At 37.0% G+C, this 21,644-nt stretch overlaps 2 protein-coding genes and 2 pseudogenes across 2 annotated transcripts; 1 reads left to right on the top strand and 3 right to left on the bottom strand.

Annotated features, from left to right (window-relative positions):
- Positions 1 to 5,002: 5,002 nt before the first annotated feature.
- Positions 5,003 to 6,255, bottom strand: LOC132182148 (phenolic glucoside malonyltransferase 1-like; annotated as a pseudogene).
- A 4,172-nt stretch (positions 6,256 to 10,427) lies between these two features.
- On the top strand, positions 10,428 to 10,853 carry LOC148585997 (uncharacterized). The gene has a single exon (XM_088516854.1). The coding sequence runs from the start codon at positions 10,428 to 10,430 to the stop codon at positions 10,851 to 10,853; it is 426 nt and encodes a 141-aa protein (XP_088372980.1).
- Positions 10,854 to 11,966: 1,113 nt separating this feature from the next.
- LOC132183272 (malonyl-CoA:anthocyanidin 5-O-glucoside-6''-O-malonyltransferase pseudogene) lies at positions 11,967 to 13,368 on the bottom strand (annotated as a pseudogene).
- A 3,238-nt stretch (positions 13,369 to 16,606) lies between these two features.
- On the bottom strand, positions 16,607 to 19,747 carry LOC148585996 (malonyl-CoA:anthocyanidin 5-O-glucoside-6''-O-malonyltransferase-like). Its single transcript, XM_088516929.1, has 2 exons — positions 18,724 to 19,747; positions 16,607 to 17,302 (listed from the first exon to the last, which is right to left on the bottom strand). Exons 1-2 carry the CDS (start codon positions 19,590 to 19,592, stop codon positions 16,795 to 16,797), a joined length of 1,377 nt encoding a protein of 458 aa, XP_088373055.1. The 5' UTR covers positions 19,593 to 19,747; the 3' UTR covers positions 16,607 to 16,794.
- Between the last annotated feature and the right edge of the window lie 1,897 nt (positions 19,748 to 21,644).

Raw genomic sequence — 21,644 nt, 5'->3', positions numbered from 1 at the left:
CTAAAAGTCTCTCTTATACCCTTTTTGTGTCGCTCTAAAAATGAGTAATTTTAGATTCCGTCCAAAATTTGACAAAATGCTACATCAGCACCAATAATAAATTGACATGTGTCCATCTAATTAATTAAAAAGATAATTTTTTTTTAAAATTAAAAACATTAAAAAATTATATTTAATTAATTTTTTTAAAAAATAATAATAATAATAAAAAAATTTAGGGGTGTCTGGCCACCCCCTTTGGCCATGGGGTGGGCCACCCCCATCTGGCTGGTTTGGGGGTGGCACGGCCGATGGGAGTGGTTCAGCCACCCCCAAACGCATTAGCCACCCGAATGGGTTTGAAAAAATGAATTGGGTTATCTGCCAATTGGGTAAAGATATTGAGCACGCCCGGCGTGCTTCAACAGTGAAGCACGCCGGACGTGATTTTTTTTTTTTTATTATTTTATTATTTTAATTTTTTTTTTTTTTAAAAAAAAAAATTTAGCCTGGCGTGCTTCACTGTTGAAGCACGCCGGCGTAAGTTGTATCATGACTCTCTGCAATTTGTCGAATGAGAACTTGGGAAACTTAATTTGGTTGGAACATGAGGAATAGGGCTGTGCAGATTGGCCGCCTGCCGCCCACCGGCCGCATATCGTCCGTCACCGCACCGAACTCGAGCCGCCACCGACAACCGGCGGCCGGTAGACGGCAAGAAATCACCCTACCGACACCAGGTCGGTCGATAGGCGAAATGATATTTTTGAAATCGGTTTTCGAACCGAACCGAACCGCTACTATTGTAATTTTTTTAAAACCGACTCTGCAGCTGCAACTTCTCCATCTCCACCACCAAACTAGCTCGCCTATACCAACATTTACCGTAGAAAAATATGCAAAACCCACATACCCAATTCAATTCCTTCACTCAAAACATACCCCCAAAACCAAAGTGAAAGTCAATCAAATCAAATCCCAACAACAAAAAGAAAAGCATAAGAAGAAATCAACAGACCCGATCGAAGAGAAAAAAATGCATCAAATCAAATCCCAGTCAAGACAGGAAGACCCAATCGACTCACCATCCCCTTTATCTTGCTCATCTCCAACGCCATACAAGAGGACCCTTTTGACCCAAACCCACTTCCTTTGTTCAAATAGAAGGCCGTGAGTGAGAGAGAGAAAAGGCCAAGCTGAATTTGGTTCAAAGCTATGGTTCTGTTCCAGAGAGAGAATATGGGTGCCGTGCGTGTGAGAGTGGGAGAGAGAAAAGTGAAAAAATTAAAAAATTAAAAAATTAAAAACTATTATTTAAAGAGAATAAAGCAAATGAGTAGCTAAAATAAAAGAGATGAGTTTTTGAGTAGTTAAATGGAATAGCTAAATATTACTTTTATCTAAAATAACTCTTTAAATGTTTAAAAAACTCACTACATTGAATTAGCAAAAAAAAATGTAAAATAGATATTTGATTGAAAGAACTAAGAGCATTTTCAATGGAAGAGCCAAATGTTACTTTTATTTAAAATAGCTCTTCAAATGTTTAAAAACTCCCTACATTGGATTAGCAAAAAAAAAAAACCTAAAATAGATATTTGATTAGAAGAGCTAAAAAAAAAACTAAATGTAGCAGCACTTTTCAATAGAGCTATTTTATTTTTCATTGTTTCTCTTACCTGTTTTCTCTTTTTCTCAAATCTTTTCTTACTTTTTCTCTGCATGTTTTCTTTTTTACATTTTTCCTCTCACATATTCTCTTTTTCTCAAAAATTTTATTACTTTTAATAATATTTTAATAGAATAAATAGAAATATAGTTAATCGGATGTGGAGACATTTAAAAATGGTTTAATTAAACTAGATAAAAGTGAATTTTAAAAAGTCATTTTACATAAAAATATAGCTTCTCCATTAAGAATGCTCTTAAAAAAAAAAAAAAAATTCAGCAATACTTTCATTTATTATATATATATATATATAGTGCAAATGCAAAAGCCCTTACAAACTACAAATAATAAACAAAAAAGCTTTTGTTTCTATTTCTAAAAACAATGACGTAGCTAGCATAGTATTATGCAACAAAAAGCTCTTTGTTGCGGAATGCAACCAAAGAGCTTTTTTTTTTTTAAGACAGAAACCTCTTTGTTGAATGTAACAAGTTTTTTAGTTAATATGCAATCAAATAGCATTTTTTTTTACTTTTATACAAAACTTAGTTTGCTTTTCTTACTTCACGTCTATCTTTTAAGCCATATCTTCTACCTGAGTAACCTGATATTGGTGGATGTTTTGTTTTTTATTCAAATATTTGTTTATAATGCATTGGGTGGGGTGCAAAGTAAACTCTGGACACTTTTTTTATGACCACATGTTTTTTTTTTTTTTTTTTGTCTTCTTTTATATTTTATTAAAATATTTATTTATTATGCACACTTTTTTATTATGGTCATTGGTTAGAGTGCTAAGCCTACTGCACACGTTTTCTTTGGCACGTCTTATCTCTCTCTTTTCTCTCCGTCATTTGCTCTTTCCAAGCAAGAACGTTCTTGCTTGTCCTTGTTTGCGATACGAAGAAACACAAACAGTTCTTGAAGAACCGACTTTCTAGTTTTTGCGATATGCCAGCCCGCGAAGCAGCGAAGAAGAATAGACAAATCGGGCCTCTCTACCCCATGAAGCTTTCTCTCTCTCTCTCTAACCGGAGCTCTCTTTCTCTAACAAGTTACCGACCGTTACCGATTATTCGGTGACGGTAACGGTAACGGTCGAAATTAACTTGGTCGAGATGAAGTCGGTGAAATTACCGACTTCACCGACAAAGTCGAGACGGTAGGCGGAAAACCCCCTACCGTCACCGATTCCCCCGATGCCCACCCCTAATGAGGAATATGATTCCAATGACTGTGCCGATGATGATCACTAGAAGCAATATGAGGGATATCGTCCAGCAGAAGCACCTGAAGCAGCAGCTTCTCCTCTATGGCAGTCTTACGTGCATCACAGGGATGGTAGGTCGGTGCAGATGGTATTTGGGGGTGGCCGAACTACCACCATGGGCTGTGGGGGTGGTGACCGGCCAGATGGGGGTAGCTACAGCCACACCCAAACTTTTTTTTTTTAAAAAAAAAAAATTAATTAAATATAATTTTTAATGTTTTTAATTTTTTTTAAAAAAATATTATTTTTTTAATTAATTAGATTGACATGCGTCAAAATTTGTTATTGGTGCATACGTGGCGTTCCATCAAATTTTGGACGGAATTTTCATCTCCGTCTTTAGGCAAACCCAAGTTAGCTCATGCGATAAAAAGTAAACATTAGGGAACAAAAAATTAAAAAAAAATTAAACCAAAGGGGGAATAAAGTATTTAACACTAATTATAATACCGTTTATGCTTGATTTAATGTTCTAACACACACACACAAAAGATAATTTTTTAACAAAGAAGATGAAACTCAATATGGTTTGACAACGATATAGAAAACGATTGATAATTGTGGTGGATTGATATAATATTCTTCCACTTGAATACCTTTTCTTACTCCACAAACTAAATTAGATGAAGCATGCATGTTATGTTCATTTCAGTGGGCCTTTATTAGGGCCGCACTAACTTAAGTGAACTATCTTATGCTCATTTTCAGTGGCCCTTATTATGCATACCAAAGTGGGCTGCTTTCTGTAGGTTTTGTTTGGTAGCTTTTGTGGGGTTAGTTTCTGGGAGTTTTGCAGTTGTGTTTCTAGAAGAAGATTTCTGGATTTTTCTCTTTGGTGTGCGGTTTAATTAGTTGGGATTTTATTTATTTATTTATTTTATTTTATTTTTTTATAGATTATTTGGTTATTATACATGTTTTTCCTTCCCACTTAACAGTTGATTAAGATGAGGGTATGATTTTTTTTCCAAAAAGAAAGAAAAATATGAGGGCCGGTATGAATTAAATTGGAAACTTGTATTAAGAATCATGTTACAAGTTTGGACTAAAGTGTAAAGTCATCTTACCCTTCTCAGACTACTATTCAATTTATAATTTCTCTTCAAACCTTAAATTAAGACAGTATTATCTCCTTAAAATTGTCGATACCTATTCCCACAAGGATGCAAATATCCTTGACCACATCAAGCAACAAGTATACACGAGAATCCCATGATTGTATCATCACTACGTACCTAAGAAAATGAAAATCAGGCTGGCCATATATATAATCATTTTTTCTTGATATGAGATGGACAGATATACCAGGAAGCTCCCAAGGTTCACATCTGTTATAAGGTCAACCTCTGCAATCTCCACGCCACAAAAGCTCCCATTGAACACTTTGGGTGGGGGCAAACCTCTGCAATCTTCCCCAGATAGTTGTATCCACTAGCTTGTGTTTAATTTGGTGCCGAGAAAAATAGCGGTTTTCTTTTTCTTTCTTTTTTCGAATTAATTTATAAAGATATATATTAGACTTATTTTTATATTTTTACGGATTTAGGAGAAATATTGGCAAGTTTTTATAATTTGAAAGGACATGGTAGTACTAGTTTGATGATTTAGTGCCAAATTAGCGCTCTCTCGAACTGTAGCAAGCTAAGGATTTTTTTTTTTTTTTTAATTATTAATATTGATTTGATTTTTTTCTTAATAATTGTATTCAAATATTGTACTACTAAAATAGAATTATATATATTTTTTTTATAAGCGTGCTCTGCGTGCAAATATGTTAAACCAAGTTGTGAAAAACATTAAAATCTCTTACTATCCTATTATATATAGCCTAACTAATTGGCCCGCCCCTTGTCCCTGAACATACGTAATCTTGCAAGCAATGCGAGTAATATTAGAATTCACTTTTATGTTATTTTTGTGATTTTTGGGTGTTTTTTCAAAAATAATATGATTCTTAAAATTATCATTGAGCGTGTAATTATATTGATCATTATTGAATTTTGATCTAATAATAATTTTCAAAGTCACCTCATTTTTCGAAGGACAAAAAATAATAGAAGATGAACTTCTAAAATTATTTGCTTTTACGGAGCTTCAATACCTTTGGAAAATAATGAAGCAAAAGCTTCCATTTGATCATGTTTCTTCAAAACCAATCCTATTTCAATTCCTCCACCGCCATCTCTACTATCCGAAAGACACATAGCTCCTGTTCCATCTGTGGAAATCATCTCCACCTTCCTTGGCCTTCCCCACCCAAAATCAGTGCTGTAAAGCTCAAACCGAGGTGACCCGGCATTCGGCAATGCCAACATATCTAGGGCTATCAATCTTCTTAGCGAACACCATCGGCAGCCAGTTTTCAGCCCCACTCAGGACCCATCATCCAAACTAGCTTATTATAGCTTCGCTGAAAGCCTTGACGGCCACAGCCACGCCATCTTCCCCCAACATCTCATTTCTCTCCGCAACCGGTACACGACGTCCCATGCAGTTTCCAAAATAATTCCCAGGGATAGGAGCCTCCAGTCGACGCCTGGCGTCCACATTAATGCCAAGAAGGTATTTGGTGTCCCCTACTCCTTCTGCCTTGGCTAGACAAACCCACGTGTAGGCACATGTTATTGCAAAAGTTGATAAGTGAAGTAGTAGTTGTTTTTGTTCATTCTTCTCCTCCAGCGCGGTGGTTATGATCAATTGCCTGAGATTTTGCAGTTTTGATTGAGTCAACTCGAATGTGCCTCGTACAACATCCGGTGGAGTTTTGAGTTCCCATACTATTAGGCTCTTGTTGTTTGGACCGTTATGGTTCATCCACTGGTTCAGGAAGATTCCCTCCAGCCCGGCAGGGTCCTTGATGACCGTCCTGTCGTAGGATGGTGTTAGCTCCGGTACCAAGGACAAACCGCCATGTTTGCACAAGTGAGCCCATGATTTGATAAACATGGTTGAACTTTTGCCGTCGAGAACTGCATGGTGTGCGGTGATTCCAATGCAAAATCCGAATGAAGGAAACCGAATCGCCTCTCTACGTAGTTGATGATGGGTTTGTGAGACTCCTTAGGCCAAGTGAGGGTACCGGCAAGGGGGAGATAGTGTTGGAGGGTAAGGGAGAGCGAGTGTTTGAGTTTTGGAAGAACGGAATCCAAGAAGGGTGCGTTGGTAGGATTGATTTCATAGAAGAAAACTCGCTGGACTGGCCGGGGGGAATCTTAGCAAGAATATGTCAAATTAAGAATGTGAGAGGAAGAGAGTTTGGGCTGGCTGAGTCTGGTGAGGTTGGTGGTGGTGTCACCCGGAAAACCTCAAGTATTTTCACCGAGTTATTGGGTGCCATTTTTTGAGCTACTTCCAACCTCTACTAAAATAAATAACAGGCCGTTTGCGGGCCTTATATTCGTTTTCCATTGATGAATGTGGGAATTTTGCTAGAGCGGTTAGCTATAATCTTTTACCACTCAAATCATAAGATATGTAATTATACCCTTCTAAACTTTTTCATTGAACTTGGTTATCTGCATCTAAAAGACTTCCACATGAATTTACTAAATATATCATGTGCCACTCAACGAAGCCTAGAGTGGATTACAACATATAAATACTTTACGTTGGACGAGATTAATTTATGAGTAATGCTAGGGACCATTTTTTTATCCTCTTAAAGTTGATGTGGCTTTTAAAATTACTATTAAATTTTAGATGAATCATACTTGAATTTTAATCTAATAGTGATTTTGAAAGCCACATCAATTTTAAAAGGATAAAAAGAGAATAAAAAGATGGTCTATAACAAAGTGCAGTTTAAGAAGATTTTTGTTCGGTTCTTGACAGTGAAATTAATACATGAGGAAAGAATTTGTCATGATCCCAACTGATTTTCAACCATATTTAGTTGACACAAAGATCAATTTTATTAAATTCTATTTTAGATTGGGATTTTACTGATTATTTGAGTAACTTCCATCTTTAGATTTCCTTTGGTAATACCAACCAAGTATTTTCATAATTAGTTTGTTTTATTTTCATTGTTAGGAGAATTTTATTACCTTTCAATTTTCATATATAGCTAGCCTTATGTATTGGAATAATAAGTTTTGCCATCAATAATATTATCAATAGATGAAATGGAGAAGAGCTGGTTAGGCTAAATTAAAGAATGGGACACTATTGTCCCAATTTAAAAAGTTGAAGACAGTTTTGTCCCAACTTTCACGTCTTTTTGATTAAATGGCTCATCGATCTCCATTCAATTTGAAAATGGAGAGGATCCATCTTCAAGTTTTCTCTATTAACTAACTTGTATGTTGATTTTTGTAAATTAACAACAGTTTTTCCTTCATGTTTTTGGCTTTTGTTAAGGGTCAGTTTGAATTTGCGATTTCAAAAATAATAATTTAAAATGTGCGATTTAAAAATATTATCACGACAAAGATAAATCGATATTCAAACACCAAAAACCCAATAAATGTCACTTTCACACAAGCAATGAGGAATTTTCTTTTGCACAATTTTCTAGCCGTAACACACAAAAGTGAGAACATGATAAAAGAAAGAGATTACAACTCATGCCAGTAAATTCATGTGTGGCAACTCAAAACTCTCTTTTTCCTCCATTTTCTTCCTCTCATTGGGCTCTTCTTCACCCTCTTGTCTTCGTCTTCGTGCAGACTAACTTCTCTTTTTCGGTGCCCCCAAAACAAAAGCAAAAACCAATGTATTTAAGAAAGTGGCAGACTAACTTCTCTTTTCCGTCAAGAAGAAGAGGTACCATGGGATCTTGATGAGATTCGGGCTCTTCAGTCTAAGGCAAATGACGTTATGGAAGAAGAAGAGATGAAATGGCAACAAAGAGCGAAAGTAAATTGGCTGAAGCACGGGGATAAGAATTCTAAGTTTTTTCATGCATGTGCTACGGAGAGGAGAAGGGCCAACACTATAACTAGTATTGTTGATCTGGAGGGGAAAATTTGTGATACACCCGCAACCATTGAAGCTGCGTTTATTTCCTATTTCAGGGGAATCCTCACCACGTCGAACCCGACAGGGGTTGATGAAGCACTGGATCTCTTATCAACAAGAATAACAGCTGAAATGAATGCAGGTCTGGAAAATGCCGTCTCTAGAGAGGAAGTCAGCTTGGCTCTTAACCAAATGGCGCCTCTAAAATCCCCGGGTCCAGACGGATTTCCAGCAGGCTTTTTCCAAGATAATTTTGCTGTTGTGGGAGAGGAGGTATTTGAAGCTATACATAATTTTTTCTCCTCAGGTGTTCTTGCCCCAGCTGTAAACTCTACGTATATTGCTCTTGTTCCAAAAAAATCAAATTCTGTTGTGGTTTCTGATTTTAGACCTATTTCATTGTGCAATGTCCTGTATAAAATTCTTTCTAAGATTTTGGCAAATAGGTTAAAGCTTCTGCTCCCTCATATTATTTCGAGCAATCAGTCCGCCTTTATTCCAGGTAGGCTGATCTCGGATAACATTTTAGTTGCCTATGAAACACTACACACTATGCATTCTAGGATGTATGGTCGTGTGGGATAAATGGCGCTAAAATTGGATATGAGCAAAGCGTACGACAGGGTGGAGTGGATTTTTTTGGAGAAGGTAATGAGAAAGATGGGTTTCTCTGAAAAATGGATCAAAATGGTGATGCAATGTGTCACGACAGTATCTTACTCCATTTTGATTAATGGAGTACCAGTGGACAATTTCTCACCATCCAGAGGAATTCGCCAGGGTGACCCTCTCTCTCCATACCTGTTCATCCTATGTGCGGAGGTTCTAAGCACACATTTCCAGCATGCCGAGAGCACAGGCTTATTGGGGGGGGTCCCAACATCTCCGCGAGGTATGAAGATAAATCATTTATTTTTTGCTGACGATAGCCTCCTTTTCTGTAAGGCTACAACGCAGGATTGGGGACAGTTAGCAAAATTATTGGATACCTATGAGAGAGCCTCGGGGCAACGTCTGAATAAGGATAAAACGGCAGTATTTTTCAGCAGAAATACGCCCCAGGATGTACGTGAAAGTATCCTATCTCTGATAAATGTTCCAGCATCACAACGCTATGACTCTTATTTGGGTCTACCCGCTCTCGTGGGGAAATCTCGAACAAGGGAGTTTTTGTTTTTGAAGGATAAGGTGAAAAGAAAATTATTAGACTGGAAGGTTAATTTTCTTTCACAAGCTGGGAGGAAGGTTTTACTAAAAGCAGTGGTGCAGGCAATACCAACGTACAGCATGAGCATATTTTTGCTACCCAAAGAGCTTTGCAAGGATTTAAATAGGCTAATGCAACAATTCTGGTGGGGACATACCGAGAAAGAAAAGAAAATTCACTGGCTAAGTTGGGAAAAAATGAGCCTTGCTAAAGAAAAAGGAGGAATGGGGTTCAGAGACATTGTTTGTTTTAATAAAGCTATGTTAGCAAAACAAAGCTGGAGATTAATGCAGAACCCGCAGAGTTTGGCGGGCAAGATTATCTCTGCTAAGTATTTTTATCGGGGAAATTTTATGTCAGCAAAGGTGAGGAATAAGCCTTCTTACGCTTGGCGTAGTATACTAGCAGGCAGGGATTTATTCCAAGAAGGGTGTTTTTGGAGGATTGGTGACGGGCGATCAGTTTCAATCTGGGGAGACAGATGGCTCCCAAGACCATCCACTTTCTCCATCCAATCCCATTGCACGTTGCTGTCAGAGGAAGCAAAAGTGGTGGAACTCTTAGAAGAGAATCCGGTTAGATGGAATGAAACTCTGGTGAGGACAATTTTCGATCCTGAGGAGGCAGATTTAATTTGCAATATTCCACTTAGCAAATACCATCAGCCGGATAAACTGATATGGTATCCAACAAATTCGGGGGAATTTTCTGTCAAAAGTGCTTACCACCTTGAGAAGGAACGTCAAGAGAGGGGGAAAGGGGAGAGCTCAAGTCAAGGCAGAAGGTTAGCAATCTGGAAAATCATATGGGGTTTAAATGTACCAAACTCTTCCAAAGTATTTTTATGGAGGGCCTGTAAAAACATTCTCCCTACTAAGGAAAACCTCAGAAAAAGAGGGCTTATTGAGGAGGATCGTTGCATCTTCTGCTGCAGTGAGAAAGAAACGGTCCATCATATACTGTGGGCATGCCCTTCAGCTCAAGACGTTTGGGGTACCAGTAGCCGTAAGCTCCAAAAATGTACCAGGAGCTATAGTGATTTCAAGGATTTCTTTGAGGAGATGACGGTCCAGTTGTCTGGGGAAGATCTAAATCTATTGGCTCTAACAATCCGGGGAATTTGGAGGAGGCGGAACTCCGTTGTGCATGGAGGTGAGTTCATTCACCCAAGTGTCATAGCTAATACAGCTAGGGAAGGCCTCTTACAATACACACAGGCAAATGAAAAGGAGCTGACCCAGGCCGAGGTAGGGAGAGGAGAAACGGGCATGAAATGGCAGGCCCCTCCGTCCGGGTTCTACAAAGTTAATTAGGACATTGCAATCTCATCTGAAAGGAAATGTATGGGAATCGGCGTGATTATTAGAGATGCAGCGGGTCGAGTTCTAGCGGCCCAAAGTAAATCCTTCATGGCTGTCTATGATCCAGCTGCGGGAGAAGCTTTGGCCGCTCTGCATGCAGTCGACCTATGCAGGGACCTTGGTTTCTATGACATAATTCTTGAAGGGGATTCACTTTCTGTGGTGAAGGCAATCGGAGAGAGAGATCCAAATTGGCTCAGGTATGGGCATATCGTGGAGGATATAAAGACAGTGCTAAGAACCCTTCGACAATGGAAGATTCGCCACGCCAAGCGCGAAGAAAATAATGCAGCACATGGACTGGCGAAGGAGGCGTCAAAGCTTATTATGGATAATATTTGGATTGAGGAGATCCCGTCTTGTATCTCAAATATTGTTCAGTTAGAGGGTAATGACCTCTCTTTATAGAGCCAAGGCTCTCTGTATTTCTTTCTCATTTTGAATGAAGAATACCCAGTTTCAAAAAAAAAAAAAAAAAAGTGGCATGGATGGTTAGGTTTTGAGGGAAAGTTTACTTCATTGCACCATTTTCAAATTATGCGGATCGAAATCCTAATGTCTGACAATAAGGCGTCGATAAGCAAAACATGTTGCCCATTCAAGTTGATGTTAGAAAATTTGGGTATTTTCATGATAGGAAGGGAAAAATGTTAGTCACATATACAATATTATTTTTAAATGGTTAATTAATTTGAAATTTTTTTAAAATCATTTATAAAAGTAAAACTCAATTTCACATAGTAAATAATCAATATAAAACTTAGCACTTATTATAGTGTTTTATAAACTATCAAATCTACGTGAATTACTAATCCTTCTAAACTTATACTAAAATAAAAAGAAAATAAAAAAATAAAAATCTAGCCAAAATTGGGGGTGGTCGGCCACCCCCAATGGCCAACCAGCCAGCCCCAAGGGCCAACGTGAAAAAAAACAAATGTTGAGTTAATAATTTTTAATTATTTTTTGCAGTCCGTACATAGCATCAAAAAAATAAGTATCACATGTGATATACGGCTATGTCATTATTATAATATGATATGTTGAGTTGGCTTAAATATGGACTGATGTTTACGTTTTTAAATGCGACGACATGGAGCTTTGTTAAAGAATTTGCCAGAACCTAGATAGAAGTATCAAGTTGATATTTGGCACTTACACATTTTAAAACCAAAATGGCTATTTTGATTTTGGCCCTAAAACTGCATTTAACCCATAATTTTAACTCTCCTTCATTTGTAGTTAGGTTTTCAAACTTTGACCAGCGTACGGCAATTGGTCCATACGAATTAATTACCATTTTATTCCGAGTCAAATTTGAAATGTGAAATTCGACCCTCCATTTTACACTGACTGAAAAGAAAACAAAAACAAAAGGAACCCAAGTTTTCAACTCATGAACAAGCTAGCTCAGACTCTACCAAACAAGATCAGAAACAACAAATTAAACAAAAAACAAAACCCGAGTAATTTGCACCTTGTCTCCTGAACATAAGTAACCTTGCAAGGATTAATGCGGCCTTACAAGGCTTCAAGACCTCTGGAAAATAATGATGCAAAAACTTCCATTTCCTGTTTCTTCAAAACCAATCCAATTTCAATTCCTCCACCGCCCTCCCTACTATCCGAAAGACACATAGCTCCTGTTCCATCTATGGAAATCATCTCCACCTTCCTTGGCCTTCCCCACCCAAAATCAGTGTTGTAAAGCTCAAACCGAGGTGACCCGGCAATGCCAACAAATCTAGGACCATCAGTCGTTGCAGCGAAAACCTTCGGTAGCCAGTTTTCAGCCCCAATCAGGACCCCATCATCCAAACTTGTTATAGCTTCGCCGATAGCCTTTACCGCCACAGCCACCCCCTCTTCCCCCAATAGCTCATTTCTCTCCGCAATCGACGCACGAGATCCAATGCAGTTTCCAAAATAAGTCGCAGGGAGAGGAGCCTCCATTCGACGCCTGGCGTTCACGTTAATGCCAAGAAGGAATTTGGCGTCCCTTACTCCTTCTGCCTTGGCTAGACAAACCCATGTGTAGGCACATGTTATTGTATAAGTTGATAATTGAAGTAGTGGTTGTTTTTGTTCATTCTTCTCCTCCAGCGCGGTGGTTATAATCAATTGCCTGAGCTTTTGGATTTTTGTAAGACTCAACTCGAATGTGCCTCGTACAACATCCAGGGGAGCTTTGACTTCCCATACCATTAGGCTCTTGTTGTTTGGGCCGCCATGGTTCATCCACTGATTCAGGAAGATTCCCTCCAGCCCAGCCGGGTCCTTGATGACTGTCCTGTCGTAGGATGGTGTTAGCTCCGGTACCATTGACAAACCGTCTCCGCCATGTTTGCACAAGTGAGCCCATGATTTCATAAACATGGTTGAACTTTTGCCGTCGAGAACGGCATGGTGTGCGGTGATTCCGATACAAAACCCGCAGTTTGAGAAGATTGTGACTTGCAACGACAACACCGTGGCTTGTTCATGGGATGTTGGCAAGTGGGGTACGAGGGAATGGTATTCCTCTGCTTCAACAAAACAATTGTTCCCTGAGAGATGGTAGAAGTCGGCACTTGACTCAGCAAGAGTGAAGGAAACTGAATCGCCCTCTATGTAGTTGATGATGGGTTTGTGGGAGTCCTTAGGCCAGGTGAGGGTTCCGGCAAGAGGGTGATAGTGTTGGAGGGCGAGGGAGAGCGAGTGTTTGAGTTTTGGAAGAATGGAATGCAAAAAGGGTGCGTTGGTTGGAGAGATTTCATAGAAGAAAACTCGCTGGACTGGGGGGAATCTTAGCCAGAATATGTCAAATAAGGTGAGAGGAAGAGAGCTTGGGCTGGCCGAGTCTGGCGAGGTTGGTGGCGGCGACACCCGGAAAACCTCGAGTATTTTCACCGAGTTATTGGGTGCCATTAGATCAGGAAGAAGCTCGCTCAAAGAAAAATAATGTTGCAGCTGATCGACGGGTTGGGTTTGGATGATCGAAGATCGAGCCGCCCATACTTTTTTGTTTTAATATTTACACTTGAAATCTTCAATGATCCTGCACCTCATTCAATAATCCTAAAAATATAAAAAGAAGTCCTTTTCCCACATGTTTCTGAGAAATTTGCTTGAACTGCGGTGACCAATTCAATAATCGTCCAAAAAAAAAAAAACAACGTTTCCCCATGTTTATGATAATTTTTCTTGAACCGCGCGCCGTCCAATGCACCACCATGACCGACCCTTTAAAATATATAAAAAAAATCAGCTGGAGGGGTGGCGTGGTAGCAAATGCTTTTTTGCATTCTCCTCGCCTGGCTCACCATCTCATCTCTCTTGATTTTTGTTTTTAATTATCAAGATGTTAAAAGAGAAAAGATGGTGGGAGAGATGGCGAAGAAAATGTATTGTAGCAAATCTCGTGGCGTGGCCGCATTGGCACCGAGAATACAATTCCACATCAGCCTTCTTGTTATCTTGTCACAACTTGCAATCTGATATGGATTTTATAAGCTCCCCCTTTTTTTTTTTCAAAATTTTTTTTATCTCATTAATTATATATAGAAATTCGGCACCTTTTACATTCTTTGTACTTCCCTCAAGTGGGTAAATTTTATTTGAAAAAAAAAAAAAAAAAATCATTGTTTCCCCTTATAAAAGCACCCATGCATCAAACCAACATCTTTCCAAATTGTATTACTAAGATTCAACCATGGCTGATGTGCTGGGCTACATTCAACTTTTTCTCATATGGTTTGTAGAGTCTCCATTAGGCCCTAGAAAACGAGCGTATCAGTCATAAAAAAATAAAATAAAAAAATCTACAAAAAATTATAACGGCCAGATCATACTCTAATGCCTTGATATTTTTGGGCAAGGAGGAAGAGAAATCTCTTAACGAGGTATGGTTCAAAATATCAAATCGATTATTTCTAGACTTTTTTGAAGAAATTTATGAGCCTAATTCATCTCATTAAATCGGTTCGATAAGAGAGGGTTGTCCATTCCTTATAAACATGCCCAAGATCTTGTTCACGCAATATTGTAGCATTATTCCTCAACACCCTCTCTCACATGCAGGCCAATATTTTTCTTGATCCTTGTAACGGGGTAAGTAGTGTAGGCCTCATTCGTCATGTGGTAAGCTCTGATATTATGAAAAAATTTGTGAGCCTAACTCATTTCTCAAAACAACGATAAAAACATTCCATAAAAAACTAATAATAATAAGGGAAAATTACAGTTTACCTCTCCAAAGTTGATAGCGTTTTTCAATTCGAATACCAAAGTTTCAATTTTTGCAATCTACCCCTCCAAAGTTTCAAATTTTTGCAATTTGACAAATTGTGTCCAAAACTTCCCATATTGCCCCTAATTTTTATTTTTTATAAAAAAAATTTAAAAAAAAATTGGGGGGCCATCTGGCCATTTTTGCACCCCCCCTCCCCCCCCAATTTTTATTTTTTATTTTTCATAAAAAAAAAAAAAATTAGGGGCAATATGGGAATTTTGGAATAATATTGGTCGAATTGAAAAAAATTGAAACTTTATGGGGGTAGATTGCAAAAATTAAAACTTTGATGTTCGAATTAAAAAATGCTGTCAACTTTAGGAGGGTAAATTGTAATTTTCTCTAATAATAAACTTCCTAAATTCCATCTCCATCGTAGTTCAGTTCTCACATTTCTCTGTGATCCAACCTGTCCCTCAAGCTTGATTTTATTTCAGCCCAGATAGGGGTGTTAAGTGAGCAAGCCGCTCGCGAGCATGCTCGAGATCGGCTCGGCTCATACTCAACTCGATTATTAAATGAAACGCTTCTTGAAAACAAATCTTGACTCGAATACTAAACAAAGCAAGCTCGGTTAGACTCGATTAGGCTCGTGAGCAAGCTTGTGTGTGTGTGTGTGTCTATATATATATATATATATATATATATATATATAAACACAGTAATACATAATTAATTATAAATCTCAAAATTATTAAAATCTTGAAATTGCATTTATATTTAAGCGTTAGAAAATGAAAAATTCTAGACCTTTCATGATCAAAGAAAGAGATCGAGAGAGCAATCATTAAAAAAACCCCGATTCAATTTAAGCAGACCCAAACGAAATGAAAAAGAATCAAGCTGAAACTATTGAGGGAGATTGTGAAAGACATAAACTATTGAAGAATCAAACAGACCCAAACACTATCACTACCTGTCTGGTGAGCGAGAGTGAGAGAATGAGAAATAAAAGTTTAGGTGGAAGATGCGCTATGACTGGTGAGGGAGATTGAGAGAAAGACGTTGAAAAAATATTTTTTTGTAAGGGTGTTGTCCCAATACAGTCTGAATACAACATATTAACTTGTTCCATATTACTAAGAAAACACAAATCCCCAAGTTTGTTTATCTATAAAATGATGCATATCCCCTCTCTTAGAAAATAAGTGTCTTGTTATATTGACTTAGCAGATGCTCATATGCAAGCTCGCTTTTTAAGCCGTTTAAAAATACTTGAAGTTTAAGCTGAACAAGGAAAGCTTGCTCAAACTCGACTCGTTTATACCCCTAAACGCTGTCTTCCTGAGTTAGAGATCATGAAGAGTATAACATGACATGTCTTGGAGGATTAAGCCTACTCCGTGGGACCTTTCACAAATCGTAGAATCAACACTGGGCCCAATAAAACTAGTGGTCTATGAGAAATCTTACTCGCCCTAAAAATGGGTTGGGCCGCTTGGTGGATTGAAGCTGGAAAAATGCAAATTAGTTTTTATTTTTTATTTTTTATTTTATTATTATTATTTTTTATTTTAATATAAAAGCTTCACATAAAATTTCAAGAAAAATGATATGATTGGTGAAATTTTGACTGATCTATCTTTAAAGTGGTAAAATTTCTCTCTGAATATTCATCCAACTCAATTGTTGATTCCATAGTAAATAATATAACAAATTAAAAAAAAAAAATTTGATATTTCACCTAACACTAAGTATCATTTGTGACACCTTTTAAAACCAATATGAAACCAGAAATACTAAAACCGCATCTAACCCATAATTTTAACTCCTAAATTCTGTGTTACAAGAATGTTTAAAATCTCTAGTGAATCATACCATTTGTGGTTACGTTTTCAAACTTTGACCAAGGGCAATTGGTCCATACGAATTAATTACCATTTTATTCCTCGACCCACCATTTTACACTGATTGCTCAAAAGAAAACAAAAACAAAAGGGGCGACGCTCCATATCCAGTGGAACCCAAATTTTCAACTCGATCAACAAGCTCAGACTATACCAAACAAGATCAGAAACAACAAATTACACTAAAAAACAAACTTCCAGACTTTATAGCCCTGCAAGGATTAATGCGACTTTAAAGAGCTTCAAGACCTCTGGAAAATAATGAAGCAAAAACTTCCATTTCCTGTTTCTTCAAAACCAATCCTATTTCAATTCCTCCACCACCATCTCTACTATCCGAAAGACATATCGCTCCTGTTCTATCTATGGAAATCATCTCCACCTTCCTCGGCCTTCCCCACCCAAAATCAGCATTGTAAAGCTCAAACCGAGGTGATCCGGCAATTCCAACCAATCTCTCAGTCTTTGTAGCGAATGCCATCGGCAGCCAGTTTTCAGCCCCACTCAGGACCCCATCATCCAAACTTGTTATAGCTTCGCAGATAGCATTTACAGCAACAACTACCCCATCTTCCCCCAATAGCTCATTTCTTTCCGCAACCGGTGTACGAAGTCCAGTGCAGTTTCCAAAATAAGTCGCAGGGATAGGAGCCTCCATTCGACGTCTGGCGTCCACGTTAATGCCAATAATGAATTTGGCGTCCCTTACTCCTTCAGCCTTGGCCAAGCAAACCCACGTGCAGGGGCGGATCCAGGGGGGTCGAGAGGGGGCATAAAAGTTCTTCTTACCCCTTGGTAAAAAAATTTCTTATACCCCTTAGCCATGATGATGCCCCATCTTAGCCCCTTCGGCCATGATTATGCCTCAGTTATCCGGGGCAAACGATTGATGCAGTGTTGGGACGTTGAAATTTTTCTGCTGCACTTGTAGTTTTCAGACTTTCAGTTACAGGATGAAATGAGGAAGAAGATAGAGGAAGAAGATGATCGCAAATTGACAACCATGCCCTTTAATTAAACACACCGTTTTAATAAGTGAGCTTTGGTCTGTTTGTAGGCAAATTGACAATCATGTCCTTGCTATTTTGACTCTTTGTGGACCAGTTAAAAAATTTAGCTTCTTTCTTGTTTACAAGTAAGTGGGCTTTGGAAAGAAGAAAAAAAAACGTCAATGGGATTATGGGCCAGTGGCTCGGCTGGTTTAATTAGGAAAAAAATGATTAAAAACAAAAGCCTTTTCTCTAAAAATAAATAAATAAAGCAAACAAACAACTTAAAAAAAGAAAAAAAAAAAGAAAAAAGCCTAAAGTATAGTTCTCAACCAATAAGCACGACTTATAAGGGGAGAGAAATGGAGATGAAGTAGTAACTTTTGATTTTGTAAATTTACATTTTTATGACAACTTTTACATTGATTAAGTTTTTATATTTAAATTTCTATTTTAAATTAATTTTTTTATAAATATATATAATTTTTGTTATATATTTTAATTGTATGTATGAAATATATTCTTATATACTTTCACCAAATTGAGGTGCGTAAATATGTAATTAAATTTTTAGATTTAGATTTAAATTATTCTTTACAATGAATTATTTTAATATTTATATTGCTAGTAATTCAGCCTATTCTTGATAATAACTTCAACAAAAAATTGAAGCATGTAATCATGTAAAATGGAATCAAATTTTTAGATTTAGATTTAAATTGTTCTTTTCAATTGATTGTTTTAATTTTTATATTGCTATTAATTCAGCTTCTTCTTGATAATTGTTTTTATATTTAATTATTTATGAATTTATATAGTTTTTGGCTTTTTGTTTCATATTTTAATTATATAAATATATAATTGTAGTTATTTGATATTATAGATAAAAACAACGATTCTATTGAGTTCAAATTAAATTTTAAATGAGTGTTGAAGTAGATTTAGCAAATATGCCCAGAAATTTTTTAAAAAAAAAGAAAGAAAAAAAAAAAAAAAAAAGTGCAATTATAATCCTAGTGACAGAGACCAAATCCGAATAGCATATCTACAAATAAGAGCTTGTCATTTTTTTATATTTAACTATTATTTTAATATTTTTAATTAATTTTATTTTTGTATTCATAAAAAAATGCCCCATGAGTGAAAATCCTGGATCCGTCACTGCCCACGTGTAGGCACATGTTACTGTATATGTTGATAATTGAAGTAGCTGTTTTTGTTGATTCTTCTCCTCCAGCATGGTGGTTATCAATTGCCTGAGCTTTTGGATTTTTGCGCGACTCAACTCGAATGTGCCTCGTACAACATCTGGGGGAGTTCTGAGTTCCCAAACCATTAGGCTCCTGTTGTTTGGGCCGCCATGGCTCATCCACTGGTTCATGAAGATTCCCTCCAGCCCAGCCGGGTCCTTGATGACCGTCCTGTCGTAGGATGGTGTTAGCTCCGGTACCATGGATAAACCGTCGTCGCCTCCATGTTTGCACAAGTGAGCCCATGATTTCATAAACATGGTTGAACTTTTGCCGTCGAGAACGGCATGGTGTGCGGTGATTCCGATACAAAACCCGCAGTTTGAGAAGATTGTGACTTGCAACGACAACACCGTGGCTTGTTCATGGGATGTTGGCAAGTGGGGTACGAGGGAATGGTATTCCTCTGCTTCAACAAAGCAATTGTTCCCTGAGAGATGGTAGAAGTCGGCACTTGACTCAGCAAGAGTGAAGGAAACTGAATCGCCCTCTATGTAGTTGATGATGGGTTTGTGGGAGCCCTTAGGCCAAGTGAGGGTACCGGCAAGAGGGAGATAGTGTTGGAGGGTGAGGGAGAGCGAGTGTTTGAGTTTTGGAAGAATGGAATCCAAGAAGGATGCGTTTGTAGGAGGGATTTCATAGAAGAAAACTCGCTGGACTGGGGGGAATCTTAGCCAGAGTAAGTCAAATAAGGTGAGAGGAAGAGAGCTTGGGCTGGCCGAGTCTGGTGATGCTGGTTGCGGCGACACCCGGAAAACCTCGACTATTTTCACCCCGTTATTAGGTGCCATTAGATCAGGAAGAAGCAAATTAAGAAATGCTCTTGCAAGTAGTCGATCAAATTCCACTCTTGTAAATTAAATTACTTACCCTTCTGAACAATGTCTATGATGGGCCGGCTAGTACTGCATTTAATTCGTCCTTTGCCGTCCGTCGGTTTTAGAAATAGACGCTCATTTATTGGGACCACATCTTTTCTGAAAAAAATATTCATTCTCATATATCTATCAATGAAATTAAAAATAGCAGATTTCTCTTTCAAAATTAAATCATCGATATAATCCGCAGTTTTCCTCCAACTAAATCTTATCCATCAAAAATTGTTCGGCCACATTTGCTGGATTTATGAGACCAAATCTTCAAATACAAAAAGAAAGGACGATGACTTACATGATACCCAATAGGGTGGCCCAACTACTGAGGATAGTTAACACTTTTACTTCCAAATTGTCGTCGGGAAAGATCAGGATTTTATACAAATTTTTTAAAATTATAAATTACTACACCTTATTTTTAATATATAACATTTTTCAATTGTTTCTCCTTAAAAGCATATAAATTACATAATTTAAGAATTTAAAATTTTATTATTTTAAAAATAGTGTCCCAATCCACATCTCAATCCGTGAAACAGAATCCTACATAATTCATTAGAACTGAATATTAGTTAATTATATTAGAGGATAAAAATACATTTTTAATATAATTAATTGAATATTAAAAAAATCATAATTCTTGATGATCTGACAAAATATTCAATGCACTAAATAATGTTACAGCTAACGGATTGGGTTTGAATGATCCAAGATCCAGCCGTCCATACTTTTAGTTTTTGTTTATTTTAATATTTACACTTTTAAATCTTCAATGATCTTGTACCTCATTCAATAATTGTTAAAAAAATAAAAAATAAAAGGAAATTTTACTTTAAATTTTTGAACTACTACGCGATTTTACGTACTTTTTGAACTTTGAAACCTTTCAATTTGAAATCCTGAACTTTCAATTACAATTAATTTAAACTTTTCCGTCAAAATTTAAACGTTCAAAGTGATACAATGATATTTATATCCATGACTTTTTTATAAAATTTCAAATATACCCTTAATTTCATATTTTTTTTTTTAAAAAAAATATTATTAAAAAAAAAATCACAAGGTGACCCACGGTTGGGCAACCTTGTGACCCCTTTTTTTTTTTTTTTCAAAATTCTTTTTTCCATTTTTTTCTTTTTTTTTTTAATAAAAAAAAATTGATGTATAATTTTGTTTTTTTTAAAGTTTTAACGGCAAAAATTGATTGCAATTGAAAGTTTCAGGGTCCAAATTGAAAATTTTCAAAATTCGAGATATGTCAAATCGCGTTATAATTCAAGAGTGTAAAGTAAAATTTCTTCAAAAATAAAACAACTTTTCCCATGTTTATGATGATTCATTTTACTTGAATTGCCGTCCCAAATGCGGAGGGGCGTGGCCGCGCTAGCACCAAGATAGCAAGAATACAATTCCACGTCAGCCTTGTTATCTTGTCACAGGGTGAAACAAAAGAGCACGCGGTGTGCGTGGCACGCCGTGTGCTTTGTATCAAGGTCCCTTGTCACAACTTGCAATCTGGTATGGATTTTTCAATTTTATAAGCTCTGTTTAAATCACCTTTTCTTTTCTTTTCTTTTTTTTTTTTTCAAATTGTTTTATTCCTTAAATACATATAGAAATTCCGCACCTTTTACATTTTTTGTACTTCCCTCAAGTGGGTAAAATTTTATTTGAAAAAGAAAAAGAAATCATTGTTTCTCCTTATAAAAGCACCCATGAAACCAACATCTTTCCAAATTGTATTACTAAGATTCAACCATGGTTGATGTGCTGGGCTACATTCTACTTTTTTCCATTTTTGGTCCAAATGGAAGAGAGAATGGAAGATTTTGTGGAAATGCTTTCAAAAACACGATTAGAAGCGGCCCATTGAGCTAAAGCATGTGCCATAAAATTGACACATCAAGACACTTTCAAAGCATTTCAACTTAGAAAAGGAAGAAATAGTTAAACTAATATCATAAATAC

Source organism: Corylus avellana, chromosome 5 (assembly GCF_965113065.1).
Source record: "Corylus avellana chromosome 5, dhCorAvel1.hap1.2, whole genome shotgun sequence".
Lineage (NCBI taxonomy): Eukaryota > Viridiplantae > Streptophyta > Magnoliopsida > Fagales > Betulaceae > Corylus > Corylus avellana.
Note: the sequence above shows the minus strand (reverse complement) of the source record. Positions and strands in the feature narration are given on the sequence as shown.

Excerpts from the sequence above, each read along its gene's own strand:
- LOC148585997 (XM_088516854.1), top strand. The coding sequence starts at position 10,428 with ATGGGAATCGGCGTGATTATTAGAGATGCAGCGGGTCGAGTTCTAGCG.
- LOC148585996 (XM_088516929.1), bottom strand. The coding sequence starts at position 19,592 with ATGGCACCTAATAACGGGGTGAAAATAGTCGAGGTTTTCCGGGTGTCG. Across the intron at positions 17,303-18,723 it reads TATACAGTAACATGTGCCTA|CACGTGGGTTTGCTTGGCCA; the intron begins CACGTGGGCAGT and ends GATCCGCCCCTG.